The following is a 21,097-nucleotide window of genomic DNA, read 5'->3' as shown; positions in this document are numbered from 1 at the left end:
TCTTTCTTTCTTTCTTTCTTTCTTTCTTTCTTTCTTTCTTTCTTTCTTTCTTTCTTTCTTTCTTTTATTCTTTCTTATTATGAGTCTCAGCATCTGCTTTGATACACTACTAGGTAGAGTCAGAGGCCCTTTGCAGTAGGCTCCTGCCCTGTTTCTTGTTTTCTCCTACTTCCCATGTCCATCCCATTTGTCTTTCTAAGTGAGAATTGGTCATCTTACCCTGGGTCCTCTTTCCTGTTTATCTTCTTTAGGTGCACATATTTTAGTATATTTATCCTATCTTATAGGACTATATAAGTGAGTATATACCATGTGTGTCTTTCTGCTCCTGGGATACCTCACTCAGGATGATCTTTTCTAGATCCCACCATTTGCCTGCAAATTTCATGGTTTCCTTGTTTTTAATTGCTGAGTAGTATTCCATTGTGTAAAAGTACAACAATTTCTGTATCCATTCCTTCATTGAAGGACATCTGGGTTGTTTCCAGTTTCTGGCTATGACAAATAAAGCTGCTACAAACATGGTTGAGCAAATGTCCTTGTTGCATACTTGAGCTTCTTTTGGATATATGCCTAGGAGTGGTATAGATGGATCTTGAGGAAGAACTATTCCTAATTGTCTAAGAAAGCACCAGATTGATTTCCAAAGTGGTTGTACAAGTTTACATTCCCACCAGCAATGGACCCTCCTTACTCTTTCAAATTCATTATCCTTTAAAAGTTTTTCTTATTCCATCTTTCACTAACACTTCTCTCTTATTTCTTTTTCACTTGGTTTCACAAAGTGAAAGCTTTCAGCTAAATGCATTTTAGAAATGTGGACATCCAGTTAGACCAGCAACTATTTGTTGAAGATGCTATCTTTTTCCATTGTATAGTCTTGGCTTCGTTGTCAATAATCATGTGACCATACTGGTGTGGGTTTGTTTCTGGGTCTTTGGTTCGATTTCATTTAGCCACCAGTCTGTTTCTTTGCCAGTACCATACTGTTTTTATTACTCTATATTACAGATTTTGTTTTATATAGTATAGTTTTATTGGTCTATAGTACAGCTTGAGATCAAGGATGGAGATACCTCCAGAAGTTTTTTGATTGTACAGGATTGTTTTAGCGATTGGGTTTTTTTCCTTATGAAGTTGAGCCTCGAACTCATTGATATGGGAGACAACTTCCTGGACAGAACACCTAGAGTTCAGACTCTAAAATCAACAATCAATAAATAGAACCTCCTGAAACTGAAAAGCTTCTGTAAAGTAAAGAACATGGTCAACAGGACAAACTACAACCTACCTACTGGGAAAAGATCTTCACTAGCCCTCCATCTGACAGTGGGCTAATATCCATAATATATAAAGTACTCAAGAAAATAAACATAAACAAACCAAATAAAAATGGGGTACAGAGCTAAACAGAAAATGCTCAACAAAGGAATATCGAATGGCAGAGAAACACTTAAAGAAATGCTCAATGTTCTTATTCATCAGAGAAATGCAAATTAAAACAACTCGGAGATTCCATTTTACAGCCATCAGAAAGGCAAAAAATTAAGTGACAACACATGCTGGAGAGGCTGTGTAGAAAAAGGAACCCTTCTCCATTGCTGGTGAGAATGTAAACTTCTACAACCACTTTGGAAATCAATCTGGCACTTTCTCAGACAAGTAGGAATAGTGCTACCTCAAGACCCAGTTATACCGCTCCTGGGCATATATCCAAAAGATACTCAACTATACAACAAGGACATTTGATCAACTATGTTCATAGCAACTTTATTAGTAATAGCCAGTATCTAGAAACAACCTAGATGGCTCTCAACCAAAGCACAGATACAGAAATTGTGGTAAATTCCATTTGCACAATGGAATACTACTCAGCTATTGAAAACAAAGAAATCATGAAATTTGTAGGCAAATGAATGGACCTAGAAAAGATCATCCTGAGTAAGATATCCCAGAAGGAGACACACATGGTATATATTCACTTATAAGTGGGTATTAGCCATACTCTATAGGATAAACATACTAAAATCTACAGAGCTAAAGAAATTAAATGACAAGGAAGATCCTAGGAAAGATGCTTAATTCTCAATCCAAAGGGAAAACAAGACAGACACTGAAAGTGGTAGAAGAGAGGAAACAGGATGGGAACCTACAAAAGATGTTTTCTAAAAGACTCCCAAGGACTGTCTCTGACCTGAACTCAGTGGCCTGCTCTTGGATCATGTCCACCTGAGGGGGGAACAGCCTTACCAGTCCACAGAGGAAGACAAATAAGCCAGTCCTGATGAGACCTGATAGACTAAGTTCAGATGGAAAAGGAGGAGGACCTCCCCTATTAGTGGACTGGGGGAGAGGCATGGGTCAAGAAGAAGGAAGGAGGGTGGGATTGGGAGGGGAAAAGGGAGGGAGATACAGGTGGGATACAAAATAAATAAACTGTAATTAATAAAAATAAAAATATCCTAAGAAAAGGCTTCAAGCTGCAGAAGATTGAAGCAGATGCAGAGACTCACAGCCAGACTTTGGACAGACCTACAGGTGTTTTATGGAAGAAGGGAGATATAAAAGGACCCAGAGGGGCCAGGAGCCACACAAAGACACCAACAAAGTAAAAAAAAAAAAGAAAGAAAGAAAGAAAACAATAAAACAGGTCCCAGTGGTGAGACTGATGAATCAACTGAAGACCATCCTTTCTCTATGAAGATGTAAAACTGTTGCTTAGATGTAGCACATAGACAGCTCAGCCTCCATGTGAGTTCCCTAGTAAGGGGAGAACAGACATCTCATCTGACATGAACTCAGTTGCCTGCCCCTTGATCACTTCTCCCTGGTGGGGCAACCTAACCAGCTCACAGAAGAAGAGGATCCAGGCAGTCCTGATGGGACCTAATAGGCTAGGGTCAGACAGCAGGGGAGGAGGTCCTCCCCAATCAGTGGACTAGGGAAGAGAGATGGGGAGAAAGAGGGAAAGACAGTGTGACTGGGAGGAGATGAGTGAGGGGGCTACAACCTGGATACAAAGTGAATAAATTGTAATAAAAAAACAACAAAAATTATCTGTCCATAGTTACATTGATTTTAGAATGTCTTGATTTTACATTTAAATTTGATTATCATTTTACCTCAGTAAAGATGTATCAGTTGATATTTATTCAAATTCAGTCAGTTAAATACATAATATCATATTTCTTTCAAAAGCAGTGAATGATATTAGGCTTATTACAATTAAATCTGGCTGTTGTCCAAAGTCAGGCACATACCTTTAACCTCAGTTCCTTGGGAGGATGAGGTAACATGATCAATCCCAGGTTATACATCAGTCCGAGCAACTTTTTATTTAGTTAATATGCATGTTAATTTTCAAAAAATATAACTTTACTATTCTAATTTCATGGTTTTTCATTGATTTTTTAAAAATATTTCAGATGGTTCATTATGATCCAGGCCTTTTTCTCTTACTTTTTTCACTTAGGTGGAATTAGAATCTAGGTAGAACTGACTAGATTACATATAAACTTTATCACCTTAATTACTGATTTTATTTTATCACCTAAGCTAGGAACTATTTAGCCAATTTATTATATATATTTGGACATCTGTGAAGTTAAATTTAGCTGTCTGGATTACCATGCATTAAATACTGCCACATCCAAGATGTTGTCCAATCCCTTGAGGGTCTGATTGACCAAACAAGCAGAGGAAGTAGGAGCTTGCAACATCTGTTTCCCTCTGTCCTGAAGCAATGGTTCTTCTCGTTCTCAGGCCCTCATGCTTAGACTGGAAGTCACCTTTTGACTATTTTATTTTGTTTTGTTTCGAGGAATGGTTTGGTCAGGTGTTGTACCATTGGCTCTTGAAGGTTCCAGCTTCAATACCACACATCCTGCGACTTCTTGACCTCCATAATCTCAGACCTTCATTCTTCACAGTTAATCTCATATATCTCTTGGTATATTCTACTGGTTCTGTTAATCTAGAGCGAGTTTACTATATACCATTCATTCACCATACAACAGAGACCTCAATTGCTTTTTTCATGGCTGTAACACTGAAGTTAGTGTTTTGGAAACACTAGACAAATGGTCTATGAAAGAGTTAGGTAATGAACTCTAGAATTATTTTAATGCTCAGTAAAATGTTTTTAAAATAAAATTTATTCATAGTTTTAAGAGTGAAGCCAATATAAAATCTTGTAGCATTCTCAAATACTTACGGTGATTTTCACATGCGAGTCATTTTGCAGCCAGTCCTGAAGATACCTGATAAAACAGGATCAGATGAATGGGGAGGAGGTCCCCCCTATCAGTGGACTTGGCAAGGGGCACGGTGGAGAGGAGGGAGGCAGGGAGGGACTGGGAGGGAATGAGGGATCGGGACACGGCTGGGGTACAGAGTTAATAAAATATAACTGATAAGAAAAAAATAAAATACAAAAAAAATACTTAGTCTTTTTAAGTATCACTCTCTAGCACAATATGTATTTGCTTATTTATTGTTGTACATTAGTCTTCTTGCAGTAGTGATGGTATTAGTGTATTTTGCTGATAGAACACCATTTAAAATTATATCATAAATTAATAACAACTTTATTTCATGGGAAAACAGAGTTGAATATTATTGAAAAACTGATGAAATCTGAAATAAGTCTGACCATGTTATTAAAAAAAGTGAAATAAATGTGCAAACATCTTATAGTAGCTTTGCAAAAACTTTTCAAATTTAATGTTGGTCCAAAATGAGAAGATATAAGTAATTTGAAGAAAAAAAGTGTAATGCATTAGAAAATATTTCTATTGTACCCCCACATCTCCATTAACATTAATATAAGCCCCATATGACATTTAATCACAGTTTTATTAATCGTGAATTGCTGTTTCTAATTGTATAGAACATGGACAACTCATTTATTAATATAGTAAATATTTGAATCTCTATGTAGAAGACAATGTATGAACTACTGAGGATAAAACTATGAAAGCACAAGATCTAGCTTCTTCTGTCAAGGAGTTTTTATCCAAGTTTAGGAAGATAGATGAATTTATGAATAAAAAAAGCACAAAGACTTGTATATTGACAGGTACTATGAAATATAAACCAGACAGAATAAAGAAGATACACTTATGTTTCAAATATCGTTCAGGAGTTCATATATCTGTTTCTAAGTATACATTATTTAATTACGAAACTAAAGATAATGGAGGAATTATTTTCTGCAGAGACATGTGCAAATGGTAAGATTTTTAATCCAGAAGTCTACTTAGATCTGTTCTTGAATAAAAAGAATTTAGTGCGAATTAAGGGATGAATGCATCAGGGTATCAAAAGGGATGCTGAGACTCGTAGCCGAACTTTGGGCAGAGTGCAGGGAACCTTATAGAAGGGGGAAATAGTAAGACTTGGAGTGCCACAAGGAGAGCAACAGAGCCAAAAAGCCAGGGGGACATGTAGAGACCAATACTCCAGCCAAGGACCATGCATGGAGAGGACCTAAAACCTCTGCTCATATGAAGCCCATAGGCTGCTCATTTTCCAAGTGGGGTCCCTAGTAAGGGGATCAGGGGCTGTCTCTGATATGAACTCAGTGCCTGGCTCTGGCTCTTTGATTACCTCTCCCTGGGGGTTATAGCCATGCTAGACCACAGAGGAAGATGATGCCATCATCCCTGATGATACCTGATGAGCTAGGGTCAGATAGAAGGGGAGGAGGTCCTCCCTTATCAGGGGACTAGGTTAGGGACATAGGGGAAGAAAGGGGTGGAGGGTGGGACTGGGAGGAGATGAGGGAGGGGGCTACAGCAGGGATACAAAGTGAAATTGCAAAAAATAATAAAGAAAATAAGGAAAGAAAGAACGAAAGAAAGAGATGAATGATTAGGAAAGTTAGGATTTTAAGTATATATGTATATATATTATTAATATATATGTACATATACTAAAATTTTATTAAAGCCATTTAAAATATTCAAAGAAGATATTGTTATTTTGGATGGAGTGTTGTTGTTTAGATTTTGCCAAATATTAAAGGATTGTTATAAGCTTAATGTTAAAAATGACTCAATCTTCCACTTTTTTCAAATACTTAAGAAATTTGTCACATCTTTGAAGTGAAATAAATACTTTGAGGCTTGAACTATTCAGGGGCATCTTATTAACACCAATCTGGTGGTCATTGCCTTTATTATATTGATGCCACGTCTCTGTCCTTGATGCCCAAGAACCCATTGGAGCCTGACTCTGTCCCCCATCTCTTTGTTTAGTAATAAAAGTCAGTGATGAATGGGAGAGGAAGATTTCAAAGGTGATTGTTTGATGAATTGAACTGCTGTGTACTCCTAAAATAAAAGGATACCAGCACACATACAAAAAAGAATTTGTCATATTTTTTGTTACTAAATAACTCAGTTAATAAGTAAAATTTTTCTTATTTGTATGTTATTACCAAATAACTCAGTAATAAGTGAAATATTCTTATTTATTATAATTTTTGTAACCAATAACATATCCTAAGAATAAGCATATATTTCATTAAATAAAAGTATATATAAACCATGATACAGTTTTTGTTTAATGCTTTTATTATTTTATATACTCATTAGAAAACACTTTACAAATACCTGTAAACATTACATACCAAATTTAACCAGCCCCGAAGTCTATGTGCGCATATATTCATCAGAGAAAGAAAAGAATGAAGCTAGATATAATTCTGTGTTGTAAGCATTCCATATTATCATTAACATTTACATCATCAAACACAATTTATGAGAAATAAAATAATGTTTTTATCAGTGTACCTCATTAATGTACTACACATACATATAGCTTTGCCTTTTTGACAACCTTCTTTAAGGCGTTTTTAACTTCTTTGTTCCTCAGGCTGTAGACAATAGGATTCAGCATGGGGATGACCATAGTATAAAATACAGAGACGAATTTATCAGTGTCCATGGAATGACTGGAACTTGGCTTTAAGTACATTATGGTGACAGTTCCATAAAATGTGAAAACTGCAGTGAGGTGAGAAGCACACGTGGAGAAGGCCTTCTGGTATCCCTCGCTTGAATGCATCTTCAAAATGTTCATAAATATGAGTAAGTAGGAAATCAAGATAACAAGAAAAGCAAACATGATGTGGAAGCTAGACATCAGAATAAGAATCGTCTCATTCACTTGCTTATAAGAGCAAGCCAGATTCCTCACCGCTGGTATATCACAGAAGAAGTGGTTAATCACATTGTATGCACAAAAAGGGAGGCAGAAGGTGTCTCCTGTTTGTATAGAAGCATTCAAAACGCCAAAGGCATAGGAGCCAATGGCCAGAGAAGCACACACACCTTTCGTCAGGGTGGTAGTATAATGTAAAGGTTTACACACCGCAGCATAACGATCATATGCCATTGAGGCTAAGAGATAGCTATCCACGGTGGCAAAGAAGACGAAGAAGAACATCTGAACAGCACATTCATTGTAGGAAATTACATTGTTTCCCATGAGGAATCCAGCCATGACCTTTGGAGTGACCGTTGAGGAAGAACCAAAGTCTACCAAGGACAGGTTGCTGAGAAAGAAGTACATGGGGGTATGGAGACGACCATCCAACAAGATCAGAAGGATCATTCCAAGATTTCCAACCAAAGTGAGGGCGTAGACAAATGCAAACATCAGAAAGAGAAGAATTTGAAGGTCGGGTGCTTTTGTTAGCCCCAGGAGGATGAATTCATTCACTTCTGTGTTGTTCTTCATAGCTCTTTTTCTGGAACCACAGAAGGTTCTTCAAAATGGATGAAGTTGAAAGAACAAAGGCTCAACATGCAGAAATAATTTAGTCTCTTCAACACTGTGAAGCTGATTAATTATAATTTCTGTATCTATATGAAGCTATAACAACAAAGTTTGAAAAATTATTTATTTATGTATTCAGACATTCAGAGAGTACAGAATGTCCTGTAAGTTAAGCAGTCATTTCTAAGCTGTTCTATTTATGATTTTAAGTTCACTCAGTTCATACTGAATCATTACATTCACTGTACACAGGTCAATGTGCCAAAATAAACTGTAGATTAAGTCATAAATATCTGCATATTATATTCATTAAAATAAATATGTCATTACAGGTCAGCTCGGCCAACAAAGATAAGTTTTATAAAAGATATAGTTTCCCATATAATACGTGTACTCTGCAAAAAGGTGTATACATACTCATTTATTATCTTTATTATTTACGACTAGAGATATTAAATCTCTACACAACTTCTCTGGCCATACATTATATTGGACCCATCTAAGTGATTCTTGTGAGATCTAAATGAGATAACGAATAAGGAAAAGCTGATAAGCAATAGTTACATTATTACTCTTAGAATGGAAGACAATACTTCTGGTTAAGACAGGTAAGAGCACAAGGTTTTGAGGCAGAGGCAGACATTGACAACAGGCAACTTTGTCTTGTGATTTGCTTCTAAACACATGCTGTATCCTTTCATATCTCCCCTTCCTCTACTCTTCTGGTGATATTCTTTCTTCTACCACATAAATGGACATATTAGCCATTGTCATGATCAATGAAAAACCAAGCTATCTAGAGTTAATTCATTATTTGAATTTATATTTTAGCTTGTGTGTAGATTCTCATTTCACAACCCTCCTTGCCTGGCCCTGCTATGCTGTATTCCACATGTCTGACCTCAAGTTATTACACCCACAGAATAGCTTAAATATGAAGGTTTGCAGAATAAATATTCACTGTGTTTCATGAAGTCTGCTGTTTTCATTGGCTCATCTAGATAATGTGGAATATTCTCAACAACACAGTCAAATAAAACCACAACGACACAAGTGCCTGAGCTTAGAATGTGGATATTAGAAGTGCATTTGTCAAGTTCTTATGATGAGTATGAAAAAATAGGCTACAAAACTATTTGTATATTTAGGTAATTGAAACAGAGAAATAACACAACATTCCAGTTCATACTATATGTTAACAGTTACATTCAAAATTATACACACATATTCATATACATGATTATATATGTACATATTTATATATGTATATGTGTCTATGTATATATGCTACAGTTCAGAGGATTAGGGAATGGGACTTCTTAACAATCTACATCTAGTATAAATTTGTTCAAAATTCAAATTTATCTATAACTGATTGTAGTAAATTTGATGTTAAAAATAATTGCACTGTGACAATTTCTAAATTAACAAAGAATGAGATTGGAGAACTGAGATAAAAAATGGGATAAGGATTTCAGAATGTTAAGGAATATGCAGACATGGCCTTCATCTTGCTTTAGCAAGTTCATAGCTCAATAAATTACAGGAATCAGCCAATAACCCAACCAGAGCATCATCCACCCTGGGTTTCTCTCAATTATTTTAAGAAGAGAATCATTGTCATTTCATAATTATCTTTGAATTCTTGTGATGCCATGATTTTAAGTCTTAAAGTCTATTAGTTTTGTAACTTTAAGGAAAAAAAATAGGTCAAACATCCATATCTGACCTCAAAATGTTATAGATAAAATAGCTGTTTGTTTCCATGTTAAAGTTTTACTAGCTTTTTATTTATTTATATTTATTTATTTATTTATTTATTTATTTATTTATTTACTCCTTAAGATGAAGGATAACACAAAACTGCATTATGTGTCTAGAACCAGAAATTCACCATCGAATTAATGTACAAAGACATTGGGAGAAATTGCTTTTCAAAATAATTTAGTTAAAATTCTAAGGCTCCTGAGACATCAAGATATGATGACGGGATTAGCAGAAGGACCCAGGATGACTTGCCTTGAGTCTAGCATCTAACACACACACACACACACACACACACACACACACACACAGTTTCAGTATTATTAGAAGTTATCTTATTTGACTAAGCATAGTTTCTTCATTTTTTTGAAAAGAAATAAATTTTCATATATTTCATGGAATAATTTTGGTAAAAACTAGCTAAGAGAGGAATATATTTTAAAACTTTAGTATGTGATTCTCCCATCAGAATGAGTTCGGGTAATAATTACCTTGTTAGTTTCCTCTGGCCATGGTTGAAGACTCACTATAAATACTCGGTATGGAACAAGGTTATTGTGCAGATAGGGATTAACAATCACTTCAAAACATAATGATCAAAAGGACTCTGCTCAATCTGTAACCCCCTTTCAACAATGTCATATGAAGTAAAAATGGGACTATAGTTCTTACTATATAGGAATCTGGAGAAGACTGCAAAGGCTTGGAGCTCTCCGAGGAAAAGATTCCCTTTGAGGGCAATCATTTTTCTTATCACACTTAACTCATGAAGATGCATTTCAACTGCACAAAAATCTTGTTTTATGTGTTCCAAAGCGCATAGAAACTTCTTGGTACTTGCTTTCATTCTATCCAACACTTTTTTTTTAATTTTTAAAACAATCACTTAAAAATGTGCAATAAGTTTAACCTAGTTACAGTTATTAGAACTGTTTATTTGCAATTTAAAGAACTTCATACATTATACAATAAAATATCATTTCTACCTTCTCATTCTCCAGTCCCCCTCCCAATTATTCTTATAATCCCCTCAATATGATCTTTCCTTATTCCAAGATTTTTAATGTTATAAGTTTTTGATAATTAAATAAATCTAGTGAGCTATATATGTGGGTGTGGGGAATGGGAAATATAGTTGTCTCATCCCCCCAAAAAACAATGTTTCTTTCTTTCTTTCTCCAGCAACCATCAATTTCCAACATAACTCCTGACAAATAGATGAGACCTGGAGATCATCTAACAAATTTGCCTGGGGTGTTTTTCTCACTTGGTCCTGTGCAGCTAGCCACAGATGCTGAATTGATAACGTTAACCATGCCATGTCCAGAAGATATCATTTCACGGCTCTCCTTTGCATCTGTTGGCTCTAACACTCTTTTTCTTTTCTTTTTTGAGATTATTATTATTAGCATTATTATTTACAGTTTATTCAAGTTGAATACCCGTTAAAACCTCTTCTCTCATCTCCTGGTCCCACCCTACCTCCCTCTTCCTCTCCTATCCCTCTTTCCGAGCCCACTGAGAAGGAAAGCCCCCCTCTCTTATTGTATGATCCTAGCCTATCAGGTCTTATCAGGACTGCCTGGATCCTCTTCCTCTGTAGGCTGGCTAGGTTGCCCCACCGTGTAGAAGTGATCAAGGAGAGGGCAACCAAGTTCATGTCAGAGACTGTTTCTTCTCCTCTTACTCAGGAACCCCCATGGACAGTGAGCTGCCTATGGGCTACATCTGAGCAGGGTGTCTAGGTCCTCTCCATGCATGGTCCTTGGTTGATGCATCAGTCTCTGCACTTCCCCCTAGGCCCTGATCTTTTTGGCTTTGTTGGTCTCCTTGTGTGGTTTCTGTCCACTCTGGGTCCTTTTATGTCTCCCTCCTTCCATAAGACACCCAACTCGCTGTCCAGTTTGTCTGTGAGTCTCTGTATGGGCTTCAATCACCTGATGGTTGGAGTCTTTTAGAGAACATCAGTGGTAGGATCCAGTCCTGGCCCCTTTCTTCTACTGTGTCTGGTGTCTATCCTGTTTTTCCCTTCTGAATGAGAATTAAGCATCTTCTCCAGGGTCCCCATTATTGTTTAGTTTCTTTAGGTCTTTGATTTTCAGTATGTTTATCCTATATTATATGGCTAATATCCACTTATAAGTGAGTATATACCATGCATGTCTCTTTGCTTCTGGGTTACCTCACTCAGGATGACCTTTGCTAGTTCCATCCATTTGCCTGAAAATTTCATGATTTTTTTTTGTTTTTAATACCTGAGTAGTATTTTATTGTGTAAATGTACTGCAGTTTCTGTATTCATTCTTTGGTTGAGGGACATTTGGGTTTCCCGATTCTGGCTATTATGAATAAAGCTGCTACATACATGGTTGAGCAAATGCTCTTGCTGTATAGTTGAGCATATTTTGGATATATGCCTAGGAGTGGTATATCTAGATCTTGATGTAGCACTATTCCCAGTTTTCTGAGAAAACTGGTTTCAGTTGGTTTCCAAAGTGGTTGTAGATGTTTACATTCCCACCAGCAATGGAGGAGGGTTCCCCTTTCTCCACATCCTCTCTAGAATGTGTTGTCACTTTAGTTTTAGTGACAACACATGAACTCAGTCTTTTATTCTCAGCACTTGGACCAAGCATGCATACCTGTATTAAATGCTCCTGTACATTGAAAAAAGAAGTTTCTCTGAGAGAAATTTTTGTATCTCTACTTTTAAAAAAAAATTTCCCATTCTAATTCTTGATTTTTGGAAACTAAATACGGGCTACTGAAAATTTTAGATAATTATTACTATTTCTTTGCTCTTTTATCAAATAAAATGCAAAAAGGAGAGCAGGGAGAACAAACAACCTATTACCCAACTATTTGTTAATGCCACTGAATCACATCTTCTATGGACTTCTATGAGATATTAGGTTCCTAATAACACTAAATCCAAAATGTTTATATAGATCAGCTATTCCTAAGTGAAAGCCTAATTTTCTATTCTTCTGTTTTCTTAATACCTTTCTCACTCCTTCATCAATTCTGTTATCAACTTCCAAATAAGTATGTGAACTTGAATCACTGACATCAGGTTAGCATTTAGAGAACTTAACTAATTCATATGACAGAATCTTAGATTTATTTAATAATCATGTGTGTTTCCTATCTGATTAAATTTACCAGGAAAAGAAAGATGCTTCCAGGTCAATGTGAGACCTTTCTCAAAAGAAGCATTCTTGAGGAAAGCAGAAGTTGCCTTTTGACTTCCAAACACAAACATATGTGAAGCAACCTCCACCCCACACAGAACACTTACATGCATAGGTGCATACAATAGCTGTGGTCTGTGTGGTCCACGACTGAAGAAACACTGGCAACTGCTAGCAGTTTTGTGGGAAGAGAAAAATCATTCTTCTTTGGGAGTTTAGCCTTGGGTACACTGCTCATGTGCTGGCTTATGGCTCCACACCCATGTATGTACGAGCGGAATTAATTGAACTTAATGAGTTATTTATATACAAGGAAGAGGGCATGTAGTTTGGTCATGTTGAGAAAGATGTGTGGAGGCTAGAGAGTGGAAGAGTCTAGTAATTTATTGTGTACATGTATGGGAGACCTAACTAACGTTATCCTCACCTTCACATCCTCCTCTCAACTTCCCATTCTCTCTCTTTTATAAGTAAGTCACATCTACTTAATTTTTTTTTCACACAAGTGTTATACTGAAGCTTGAAAAGATTAAGTCGGCCAGCCAAGACAAAAGTGCAACAGGAAACAGAAGCAAGATTTGAAGTTAAACCCCAATTCCACAATTCCACAAGCACAGATTCAAACTGTTCTTGAATATACTGATTGAAGAAAAAAAATTCTACTACGGAACTTAAAATCAGAGGTAAATATTATACTATATATATATATATATATATACAAAATATAAATTCAAAATATTATATTTTCCGTTATTTTAAAGATATTATATAATTTCTCTCTTTAATTTATTTTCTTCAAACCCTCCCATGTACTCCTCTGTGTTTTTTGAATTCATGGCCTCCTTTTCATTGATTCTGCTACATGCAACTATACATACATACACTCATTCATATATATGTATTTTAATATAACCTGGGCTCGTTTAGTTTTACTTGTATATATATTTCCATCACTGGTGATTTGGTATTGGATGATTAATTGATGTGCATTCCCCTGGAGAAGACAATTACCCATACTCTCAACATTCCTTGTTTGTGTGTAGTTCTGTGTGTGTGGTTGAGACCTCACAGTCTTTGCCCTATTCAGCTTGGTATTTCTATTGTTGTACTTGTTCAGTTCATATCAAGCATACATGTTGAGATATTATGGTTATAGCTTCTAATCTTTAAGAGAAAGAGAAAAAGGAACTCACTCCTGCTAGTTAGCTGTAAGCATACTGCAAAATAGGATTGCTTTAGTTACAAAAAGCAGTGTATATTTAACTACAAAAGACAACTTTTGATGTTTTTAAAACTGGTAAATGTTAAACATATGTAAAATTCTAATTTCCCTGATTTATTCAAAATTACTGCACAGTGTATATATATATATATATATATATATATATATATATATATATATATATATATATATATATGTGTGTGTGTGTGTGTGTGTGTGTGTGTGTGTGCGTGTGTATGTGAAAACATATAAATTCTTTCTCACAAGTTGATGAATATACATACATATATAGTTGTATGTACTGATAATTTTATAAAAGGAAATGACAAAGAAAAATCTTAGAAGATGTCTGTTGTGTTAAAACAGTAGACGTTTTATTAAGAACCAACTAGAAGGAAAGCAAAGTGATGTCCTAGAACTGTATGGCAAAGCTAAAGGCCAGAAAACCAGAGTGGGTGCTTGACCCTGAGATCCTAGTGGAAATTCATTTTTTCTTCTCTAACTAATTTTGGCCCTGCAGGCCTGATTATTAGAGTCACTTTCCTCTAAACACCTATTCCCTCCCGTCATCACAAGAACTCTTCACCAAAATTCTAAACTTCTTGATGTCTCTATTAAGGTCGGGATGAATGGCCAACATGGGATCATCAGCCTCCAGAGATATCTACTCTCATACCCTGATTCTCCTGAGACATGTGCAGAGCTTGTGACAGATGCCTTGATACTGTCAAAAGCACAGGCCAGAGTTCAGTTGTACAGCAGACCTTGTGATAGAGGAGGAGGAGAACTTTCCTCACAATGTTATTTTTTGGTGTGGATGCAGGGCCTATACTCTGGATATGAAGTTCTTCAAACCACACTATTTTTGTATACTTGTCTGCTCTTAGAAAAAAGGTAAGTACTAAAATATGAATGCCATGAATTTAAAATTGTAAGGGGAACAAAATAAAACCATTTTTATTTTCCAAGTAAAAACGAAATAGATAATAAGGACCATAAAAATTAAAGAACCACACTACAGACACACTGTATCGTCTCCCTTTTGTTCTAATGATCTTTCCATTATAGCAACTGTTTTACATTATGTGTAGTTTCATGCTTAGTACCAGAAGATTCCCCTTAGAAGCAGGTAAGGTGATGATTATATTCAAAGAAGTCTAGAGGAGGAACCTGTGAGGTAGGAAAAAATTACATTCAGTTTGGATGTTCTTATACATCTTCTCCTCTCTTGAATAAGAATGATGTTAGTACTGATAATTAATAGGTCTCAAAAATCCAGAGCCAGAGGTTTTCTTGGGTGGAAGGTCTCTTATACCATAAACAGGAACAGTAATCTGTCATTTGAGCCTCTGTGGAGGTGAATAAATCAGGTAAGTTAGGCAGTATAGTTTGCTAAAGAGTAGCACATTTCTATGGAAGAACGAGAACAATTTTCTGGTTTTCTCTTTGTTCTCCCAAACACAAATCACAAAGACATGGTTGATGGTTTGGTAGGGGATATCAGTCTGCGTGAAAAAGGTTGTGACATGGGAATAAAGCAGTTTTGTTTATCAATTTTGAACAAAAAAATTCCCTTACATTTAGTCCTGCTGAAATCTATGAAGATATCATGCAGTTTGTGCAAAGTGGTAATATTGAAAATGGATAAGCCAACTAAGGGTTCGAATGAATTAGAGAGCAAATTTGAGTGTGCCTGGCTCAGACTCCCAGATTACTGCATATCTTTAAGTTGGTGGGGGATTTATCAGACATGTAAAACACATTTTCCAGATCTTATGCACATATACAGAAGCTACACATCCTCACAGTTTTTAGTGCTGATTGAAAACGTTCAGTGTCCATGCTATACGAACATGCATGCAAGTATTACAAGCAATGATAACGAATACCGTAAGATTTAGTAGAGTAGGCAGCACCCTGTTTAATGGAAACGGCATAGGGCCCCACAGTTATATAAGCCACCTGTGGTACCAAATAAACTCAGAGTCCATCTGTATCACTTCCACATGAGCAAACGGCCCACAGTTCCCCAGCATGCCGTTCATCACCTAAAAGTGTCTTTTACAAGAAAAGACAATGGGTAAACATCCTTGGTCATAGTGTAGAATTCAGTGGATATTCAAATACCGTTTTTCTTTCTTTGTCCCAGGAACTTACCATGATCATTCCCAAATGACTTTGATGGAGAATATTTCAGTGGTCACCGAATTTATTCTTGTGGGGTTAACAGATGCCCCAGAGCTGCAGATCCCTTTGTCTATCATCTTCACTCTCATTTATTTGATCACACTGGTTGGGAACCTTGGGATGATCATGCTGATTCTGCTGGACTCCAGGCTTCACACCCCCATGTATTTTTTTCCTCAGTAACCTCTCCCTGGTGGACTGTGTTTATGCCTCAGCAATCACTCCCAAGGTAATGGAAGGGTTTCTCACAGGAAATAAAGTCATATCCTACAATGCGTGTGCTGCCCAGATGTTCTTCTTTGTAGCCTTTGTTGCTGTTGAGAGTTTGCTTCTCGCCTCAATGGCCTATGACCGCCACGCGGCAGTGTGCAAACCCCTGCACTACACTACCATCATGACAAGTACCTCCTGCGTCCTAATTGTCACCTGCTGCTACTTGTGTGGCATCTTGCAATCCTCTATCCACGTTGCCCTGGCGTTTTGTCTGCACTTCTGCCGTTCCAATGTGATTAATCACTTTTTCTGTGACATTCCCCCACTGCTGAATATTTCTTGTTCTGACACCTACACCAATGAGATTACTCTCCTTATCCTGGCTACGCTGGATGTTGCTTTCACTCTTTTGGTTATTCTGAACACTTACCTGCTTATTTTCATTGCTATCCTGAGGATGCGCTCAGCTGAGGCACAAAGGAAGGCCTTCTCTACCTGTGCATCCCACCTCATCACTGTATTCGTCTTCTTTGGGTCTCTTATCTTCATGTACTTACAACCCAGCTCCAGTCACTCCATGGACACTGACAAAATTGCATCTGTGTTTTACACCATGGTCATTCCCATGCTGAACCCTGTGGTCTACAGCCTGAGGAACAAAGAAGTCAAAAATGCATTCAAGAAAGTTGTTGGAAAAGTAAAGTCTTCACTTCACTTAGTCAATTAATTCCGAAGTATTTTTTAGGCATGTGAAACACTGGGCCTTTAACTTTGAAGAATAGTTTATTTGTAATTATTTCTTGTCCATGACTTTTTTAACTTTTATTTTAGAAAGGAGAACTTTGTCTTTCTTCATTGGTAATATGACTAATTTATTGTGAATTTTGAGTGTATCTTGCCAGAAATAAGATGCCAATCTAATATTTTAATCAAGATTACAATGCTAGAGAATTCACATGCAACATTTCTTCATAAATTGATATAAAATACTTTTTAGCTAAACCTCATCTGTGTGTTATAACAGTTATATTTTCAATTATTTAATTATTGTAATTATTAATTACTATTTAATTTTTCCTTCCTGATCTTTTTAGTCATAACATGCACCTATGATTGGCTGTCTCTCTTTAGAATTCATGGTCTCATACATCATTAATTGTTAAAGTTCAAAATAATTCATATATATATATATCAATTGTTCTCATATATTAATATTATAAAAATTATCTTGCAATTTTGTCAAGCAGAATCCCACAATCTCAGCCCCAATAGCAGTATTTCATATGGTTTTGGTGGTATGAAAATCTTGAATCCTGAGGTTAAAATAATTTCTGTAATGGACTTTTCATAATGAAGGAAAGCATATTATCAAAATCTAAGTAATTCTGAATTCCAGAGATCAAATACAGACTGCAATCAACAAAAAATAATTCACAGAATAAACAGAACTTCGTAACTTACGTAGTTTTAACTAACGGCATATGGATTCTCTGACCATTTAAGTAGTACTTTTCTTAAAATATTTGTAAATTGCTGATAAACTATAAAGTTATCATAAGAAAACATTAATTGTAAAAATCTCTATTCTTTTTCTGCATTCTAGATAGTATTTAACCACATCTAATGCCTATTTTGCACAGTAATACTTTCCATCACTGTATTTTTGTAGTTTTTGTTTTTTGTTGTTTTTAGTAAGTATGCCACTGATCAAGACAATGGGAAATCTACATTATGACTGGATTATTTGTGGACAAGGAACCTAATAGAAGATGAAAATGACAGTGAGTTCTTCCCTTCATTACTAAATAATACATTGAGTTAAATGAAGATGTCGAACCTTAGAACAATAGCCATGGGAAGTTCTTTTTGGTGAGCTTCAGAAGGATGTTTGATAAGGGAACTCAAAACCAGACTTTATATGGAGTGACATTAATTTTGAGCACTAGAAACGATGCTCAGAGGGAACCATGCGTTTCTGATGCTACTAACTGCTCTCTATTAATCCCCATTGTCATCTACCAAGCTTATTGTTTATAGCCGTTATTAAATGAATACTCAACAAAAGAAATAAAGTTAAGTAACAAAATAAATAAATTATTTAATTAGTGAATCATTGTAAAAGGAAATGAATGAGTAGATAAGTGATCAGAAGCATAATTGAGTCTGAATGTATGAGTAAATACCAAATTGTATTCCTTCTGTGTGATCATTGGACTATAGGGCTGGTTATTCTATGTGCTTAAAGAAGGGACAACTCCCCTACTATCTGACCCTAGCCTATCAGGTCTCATCAGGACTGTTTGGATCCTCTTTCTCTGTGGCCTAGTAAGGCCACCTCACCAGGGGAAGGTGATCAAAGAGCAGGCAACCAAGTTCATGCCTGTGACTGCCCCTGCTTCCCTTACTAAGGAATCTACCACTCAAGCCACTATGCAGGCTCAGACTGGCTCTTAGGGCAGGAAACAAGCCAGAAGAACACTGATTGGGATCATGTACCCTAGGCCAGAGTGAGCCCAAGACAGATAATCCTCACATGGGTCAACTTGGGTAGGCCCAGACATAAAGCAAGTGAGAGACAACCACCAGACCGATGCTATGGCGTGTGGACAAGGAGCTAGCTTGAGATGACAACCAGTCCAGTGTTTTGCAGGCACAAGTAGGCAGACCATGCTTGACGGGACCCCGGCCTGGTGCCATAATAGATGAGTGGGTCATAGCACTCCTGAGATCACTCCCGAGATGACCCCAGACACCCAGAGAACTTGGGTACCACCAAGAGGAGCAAGTAAGCGGTAGAGAAATGGAAGAGAAAGAGAAAGATGTGGGCACAACGAAGACAGACAACTGGAGAGTCAAGGATAGTGAGGAGCAGCCTAATGTGAGTAGCTGATGGTGCAATCTGGGACCATGGTGCCTGTGTAGGCCTGTGCTGCAACCAGGTGCCACATCTGGGTCCCTGGCCCTGCAGCAGCAGTGGTCTGTTGCCACCCAAGACCAGGCAGAAGTCTTTGGTCTGGGCTGTCACCTGTCGATGTCTGAGGGTTGCGTAGAACTAACCCCACCCCTCACCTGGGCATCATAAGAGAGCTGGTCCTGAAAGAGTGAGAGCAGAAGAACTGAACCTGCCCCTCTCCAGCTACAGTACTCAGGAGAGTGGCACAGCACGTTGTGGGAGTCGCATTTGATCCGGCCCCGAGGATATGAATTTAGAAGACATTCGCTTGTCTTCCATGTGATGGCATAGATGAGGGAGAGATATACTCTTCCACCTTGAACCCCACCACCTATAGCAGGTGGGATACCTGGACCATACCTGGGATGATGAGAGCGGGAGAGCTGTCCCTGCTCCTCAACAGCTGCAGCACTCAGGAGAGCAGGCCCTGCTCCTCGTTTGTGCAGCACGGTAGAGATGATTCTGGACTTGGGGGTACAGGTGAGCTGGCCCTGAGGGCATAAGAGCTGGAGAGCTAGTGGGCAGACTATCTCAGACACGCTGTAGGTCCAGACCAAGGCTTTGAATTGGAGTGCATGAAGGGCCAGTCCTACAGATTCAAAACAACAGAATCTCCATGACACAGAGAAAGAATAGGATTTTGGAGAGGAGTCCCAGTGAGGTTCCAGTATTGATAGAGTGACAGAACCCAGGGCCCTCAAATGAGAACCAAAGAGTTATTGCAATGAACATTTGCAACCAAAGAAATGTGGGCTAAAGAATATACGGCAGGACACACTGTGATACACTACAGATTCCACAATTTTTTTTCTCTGTTAGGATATATTGCAAGGCTGGAGGGTAGGTATGAGGGAAGGGGGGAATGAATGGGATTGGGACACATGATTTGAAATTTACAAAGAACCAATAAAAAAGTTTTTAAGAAAAGAAAAAAGAATTAACATAACACCCTATAATACATGTGCTGTCCAGATACTCTTGTTTGTAGCTTTTGTTACTGTTGAAAGTTTCATCCTGACCTCTGTCTTTGACTGTCATGCAGCATTGTGGGACTCCCTGCATTACTCCACCACCATGACATGTATCATGTGTGTCCAAATGATAACTGTCTCCTACATGTATGGACTGCTACAATCCTCAACCCATGTCACCTTCACTTTCCACCTCTCCTGTCATGATAATTTGATTAACCATTTTTTTTTCTGTGACATACCGACACAACTGCCTCTTCCTGTTCTGATATCCACATGAATGAGATTATAATTTTTCATACTGACTGTATTTGATATTGTTTTCACTCTTTTCATCATCTTGAACTCTTACCTGCTTGTTTTCATTACTGTCTTGAGGATGCACTCAGCTGAGGTCCAAAAGAAGGCTTTCTACACCTGTGCATCTCATGTCAGCACTGTCTATCTTTTCATGTAATTACACTCCACCTTCAGTCATTCCATGGACACAGACAAAATTACACCATGGTCATATACATAGTAAACCCTCTTGTTTAGAGCATGAGGAACAAAGAGGTAAAGATTGCATTCATAAAGGAAAATTAAAGTCAAATTTTGTCTAGTCAGTTAAATACAAATTGATTTTAAACCATTCAAATTTTCATTATATGTATTTCTCACAATATTTCTAAATTATTTCGTGTATATTTCTTTTAATATTCCTTTATACATGGTGCATCTAACTTCATTCTAAATAAGGTAGAGTAGATTTTTGATGCTTTGCAGAGAGAATAAGTAATTCAATTGTAAAAGTAAGATTATAACTCTATATATC

The 21,097-nt window shown here is 37.1% G+C and overlaps 2 protein-coding genes and 1 pseudogene across 2 annotated transcripts; 2 read left to right on the top strand and 1 right to left on the bottom strand.

The window, feature by feature from the left end:
• Positions 1–6,798: 6,798 nt before the first annotated feature.
• Positions 6,799–7,743, bottom strand: LOC129681734 (olfactory receptor 5B2-like). The gene has a single exon (XM_055613836.1). It carries the CDS (start codon positions 7,741–7,743, stop codon positions 6,799–6,801), a length of 945 nt encoding a protein of 314 aa, XP_055469811.1.
• An 8,388-nt stretch (positions 7,744–16,131) lies between these two features.
• LOC129681783 (olfactory receptor 5B12-like) lies at positions 16,132–17,086 on the top strand. Its single transcript, XM_055613932.1, is given in 2 exon segments — positions 16,132–16,314; positions 16,316–17,086. Coding segments are annotated over 2 exon segments (954 nt in total).
• Positions 17,087–19,098: 2,012 nt separating this feature from the next.
• On the top strand, positions 19,099–20,868 carry LOC129681968 (olfactory receptor 5B3-like; annotated as a pseudogene).
• Positions 20,869–21,097: the final 229 nt, after the last annotated feature.

This window comes from Psammomys obesus, unplaced genomic scaffold (assembly GCF_907164565.1).
Source record: "Psammomys obesus unplaced genomic scaffold, mPsaObe1.curated_primary_1811, whole genome shotgun sequence".
Taxonomy (NCBI): domain Eukaryota; kingdom Metazoa; phylum Chordata; class Mammalia; order Rodentia; family Muridae; genus Psammomys; species Psammomys obesus.
This window is presented reverse-complemented; position numbering and strand designations above follow the sequence as displayed.